Source organism: Chrysochloris asiatica, unplaced genomic scaffold (assembly GCF_000296735.1).
Source record: "Chrysochloris asiatica unplaced genomic scaffold, ChrAsi1.0 scaffold00438, whole genome shotgun sequence".
NCBI classification, from domain to species: Eukaryota; Metazoa; Chordata; class Mammalia; order Afrosoricida; family Chrysochloridae; genus Chrysochloris; species Chrysochloris asiatica.
Window position 1 is genome coordinate 333,784 of NW_006408956.1, and position 4,791 is coordinate 338,574.

Sequence of the window (4,791 nt, forward strand, 5' to 3'; positions counted from 1 at the left end):
CCCCAGCTGTGAGCCTTCCAACCTTCTAAGTATTCCTTTATATGTGGTTCAGAGTTCTGGGACCAGCCCCTGAGCCTGCTTGGTCGGGTATTCTGTGTTGTTGTTGGCGGAGCTCTCTGCTATACATCCACCCGATCCGCCATCTTGTTTCCATTACTTTTTAATTACGTTTTTTCCACAAAAATTTTTGAAGCCTTCTCATATATGATATGTTGGAAGATGTACAACCAGAATGTTCCTTCAAAGTGAGGACGGTGAAACTTAGTCTCACACACGTCGGACATGTTTTCAGGAGGGACCAGTTCCTGGAGAAGGACATTATGCTTGATAAAGTGGAATGTCAGTCAAAAAGAGGAAGACCCTCAATGAGATGAATTGATACAGTGGCAGAAACAGTGGCTCAAAAGTAGCAACAGTTGTGAAGATGGCGCAGCACCTGGCAGTGTTTTGTTCTGTTGTGCATGGGGTCACTATGAGTCAGAGCTGACTCGATGGCACCTAACAGCAACAACAATATATATATGTTGTTATAGGTGTTACCGAGTGGGTTTAGACTCAGCAACACTGTATAGAGTTTCCAAGGAGCACCTGGGGAATTTGAACTGCTGACATTGCAGTTAGCAGTCCAGTGTTTATCCTACAGCACCATAGCAGGACTCTTTATATATACAAAACTTCTGGTGTGGTGCTGTAGGATAAGTACTGGACTGTGAACCACAAGGTCAGCAGTTCAAACTTACCAGTTGCTCCTTGGAAACCCTATACAGGATTGCTATGAGTCAGAATCAACTCAATGGCACTTAGCAACAACAACATCATATATATATACACACACACACATATGTATGTATGTATATTGTTGTTAAGTACCGTCGAGTCAGTTCCGACCCATAGCGACCCTGAACAGGGTTTCCAAGGCTGTAAATCTTTATGGAAACAGAGAGCTTCATCTTTCTCCCACGGAACAGCTGGTAGTTTCGAACTTCTGACCTGGTGGTTCACAGCCCAATTCGTAACCACTACGCTACCAGAGCTCCTTATGTATGTATACATATATGTATTTATAGTTAAGTAATGTTGAGTTGATTCTGACTCATAAAGACCCTGTATAGGCTTTCTGAGGATCCAGCTGGTGGGTTTGAGCCACCGACCTTCAGGTTAGCTGTCCAGTGCTTAGCCTACAGCACCACACCAGGACACACACTACAGCCACACAAAACACACTACACATGCACAAATATGCACAAGAGGGCTTCAAAAAGTTCGCGGAAAAATGGAATGAAAAGACAACAGAATTTTTCTGTGAACTTTGGGAAGCCCCTCTGTGTGTATGGTTATGTGTGAGTATATCTTTATGTAGTTGTTATTGTTAGATGCCGTCAGTTGAGTTTTGATTCATAACCACTCTGTATGACAGTAAGACTGCCCCGTTGGGTTTTCTAGGTTGTCATGTCCATGGGAGCAGATCACCAGGGCTTTCTTGCAGACCCACTTGGTTGGTTATGCCAAGCACTTAACCCTTGTGCCACCATATTTTTTTGGAAGGGTCACAATTCAAAATCTATAGCAGTGGCTTATTAAGGTACTTTTGTGGTTAAAATAGTCAAGTTCTTAATTATTATTAAAGACTTTTTTGGCATTATATGGAACCCTAGATTTAAAGGTGGCTTTAGAAATACTATATACAATTTCCATACGTATATAGTCGAAGGAAATCTGGTAGCGTAGTGACTGCGAATCGGGCTGCAAACCGCAAGGTCAGCAGTTTGAAACTACCAGCTGTTCCGCGGCAGAAAGATGAGGCTTTCTGCTCCCGTAAAGATTTACAGCTGTGGAAACTCTGTGCAGGGTCACTATGGGTCGGAACTGACTTGAAGGCACTTAACAACAGCAGCAACGTAGTCCTGGTGTGTGGCACTGTAGGATCAGCATTGGACTTTGAACCACAAGGTCGGCCGGCAGTTCAAATCCACCAGCTATTCCTTGGAAACACTATCCGAGGTCACTATGAGTCTGAACCAACTAGCTAGCACTAAACAACAACAATGACAACATACTCCTATGTACATGTGTAGGAGTGCGGTGATGCTATGTGATAAACACTGGACTACTAACCACAAGGTTGATGGTTTGAGCCCACCAGCCATTTCACAGATTGAACGTGAGGCTTTCTGCTTCTGTAAAAATTTACAGCCTCAGAAAACCTGTACAAGGTCACTATGAGCCAGAATCGACTCAATGGCGCCTAACAACATATTCACATAGTGGTAATTTCCTTATACTCCATTTTCCACCTGAGCTTGCAAACGATCTTTGAAACTGAAATGAAACTAAAGCAGGGTCAGGTTTTGGGGGAGCAATAACCAGGATGTGTTTTTTCCTGACACACATGGCTAGACTGACTCTTTTATGGAATAGACATTTCATAAACCTGTACAACCTTCCCAGGGGGAGTGAGGGACCAAGTGTTGTGGCCTCAGCTGTGTTTGAAACACAAAACGCCAGAATTGAAAAAATGCAAACAACTGAAACAATGTCAAATGCATGCATTGCCTTAATAGGCCAACTGAATCCAGTTTCTTTCCCCTCTCTTTAAAAGCCATGTAATAGGGAGCAGTTTTCAAAGCATCAAGCAGTGATGTGGAGGGTCCCGTAGATGTGACTCGCTTAATTTGCTTCTTTGGGTTGTTTGGTGACACTTTATTCTGAGTTCATGTCCTGAGGTCATCTTGTAGCAATCAACTGAAAACCCGTACTCTCTCCTTTCTTCAGATCACCCAATTAAAGATCGAGAATAATCCTTTCGCCAAAGGATTCCGGGGCAGTGATGACATGGAGCTACACAGAATGTCAAGAATGCAGAGGTAGGAAAGTGGGCTCCCTGACCCCTGTCCATATCATACCCTATTGTCAAACATGTTAGTTGACAAGAGCTTTAGGATAGCATAGGGGTAGCTTTAAAAAAAGCTTAGCGTTACCTCTCCTGGGCCTCCGTTTTCTCTGAGTCTCCATTGTCTCATCTTTTAAGTTTCATACTTCCTATGAAATGGGCTCTTTCCAGGATCGGATGAGGATCACATACAAGGTATCTAGGGCAGTGCCTGGGGCATTGATGATCCTCTTGTTAGGTACTCTAAAATCAGTCTTCAACTCATAGCGACCCCATGTGACAGAGAAGACTTACCACATCAGTGTTTTCTTGGCTGTAATCTTTATGCAAGTATATCACCAGCTTATTCCCCCGTGGAGCCATCGGGTAAGTTCGAACTGCCAACCTTCTGGCTAGCAGTTAAGTGTTTGAGAGTTGTCCTGTCACAGCACTCCAGCCCTGTTTAGATGAGCCAGGTGAACCACTCACAGTCTAGTGCCTACCTCTTCCAGGCTCCTTGTCCTTAGAATGCCAGGTACTAGCACCCAGAGCCCAGCTTGCCATCAAGGGAACTGAGGATAAAGATTTTCTTCCAAGCCAGCTTCCTGGTAACCTCACCTGGGGGCTTGTCCTATTAGACCACCTAGAGAGCATATCTCCTAGGGATGAGAAATCCCGAGGGAGCTCGGTGGTCTCTCCCCTTAGACAACAAGATCTTCCACTTGCCCTCTTTTCTTTGCTTCTTCTCTTCCCTTGTCTTCCGGACGGAAATTCCCTTTCTCGTCCTTTGCCTCATGAAGCCCCCACTTCTTTTGTCAGGCTGAAGTCGTCCCTTCTCTCTTTCTTATCATCAGTCCAATGAATGGTTTTCTATTTGGCCACTGCTCTTGGTAAATGAAAGAGAAGTTGGTGACTTGATTTCCTGGGGGTAAAATATAGACAGACTTGACACCTTATATTATCCAGGGCACTGGGAGATTGGAAGTGGTAGCTAAAAACTGCACGGTATTTTTACATATCCTGTGGTCACGGTTGCTGATATGATGAATAGAAGGGGCTCTAGCAAATGTACATAGTGGGTACTTGGCCTGGTTGGAAAGGATTATGCAAGCATGCCATAATACTTGATACTTGCTTCTTGATACACTTCCAAAAGGATTTACCAGATGGCAAGAGAATTAGAAATGCATCGTTGATCCATTTTTGGTTTTGATTTTTTTTCTTCTGGTGATTTGTAACCCCAAAAAAAGAACCCAGCCCCCCTACCATTCTAACTCATAGTGACCCTAGAGGGGAGTAGAACTGCACATGTGTCATTTCAAAGGCATGACGCTGAGGGTTAATGCACTGGACTGCAAAGTTGTTTTGAACCACAGGGTTGACAATTCAAGCTTCCCAGTCGCTCCTCAGAAACCCTTATACAGTGTTGCTATGGGTCGGAAATGACTCGATGGCATGTCACAACCACAACAAATCTTTATGGAAGCAGACTGCTCCATCTTTCTCCCACAGAACAAGCGACTGGTGGGTTCAAACCTGTGAGTTTAAGCGCTAAACCCCTGCACCACCAGGGCTCCTTTTTTTTCTTCTTCATAAAACTTTTATTGTGAATTGAATGAAGGTTTGCAGGGCAGATCATGAGTTTTACATTCAACAAATCATTGTAATTATTGCAGTCCCCTCCATGTACAATCAGTATTTACCTCTATTGTCTCCCCTCCTTTTTTTTAATGTGCACATGCCACACTGAAAATACATATTCATTTAAATGTCCAAAAGGCACACTTTGCAAGCCAGCCTCCTGCCAGCAGGCACACAGCCCTTCTCAGTCCATGGGCCTGTAGTCCCCTGCTGCTCTGTCTCTCTATGTTGTTGCCTCTGCCACCATCTCTGTTGTCCCTGCTTTTCTGGTTAGGATCTCT

The 4,791-nt window shown here is 44.1% G+C and overlaps 1 protein-coding gene across 2 annotated transcripts in view; it reads left to right on the forward strand.

Moving 5' to 3' along the window:
* TBX5 (T-box 5) overlaps positions 1 to 4,791 on the forward strand; it is a 74,224-nt gene that overhangs the window by 38,825 nt on the left and 30,608 nt on the right. For both annotated transcript variants that reach the window (XM_006876964.1, XM_006876963.1), the window contains exon 7: positions 2,773 to 2,864. In XM_006876964.1, coding sequence (XP_006877026.1) covers positions 2,773 to 2,864 — 92 coding nt within the window. The remainder of the gene's footprint in view (positions 1 to 2,772; positions 2,865 to 4,791) is intronic.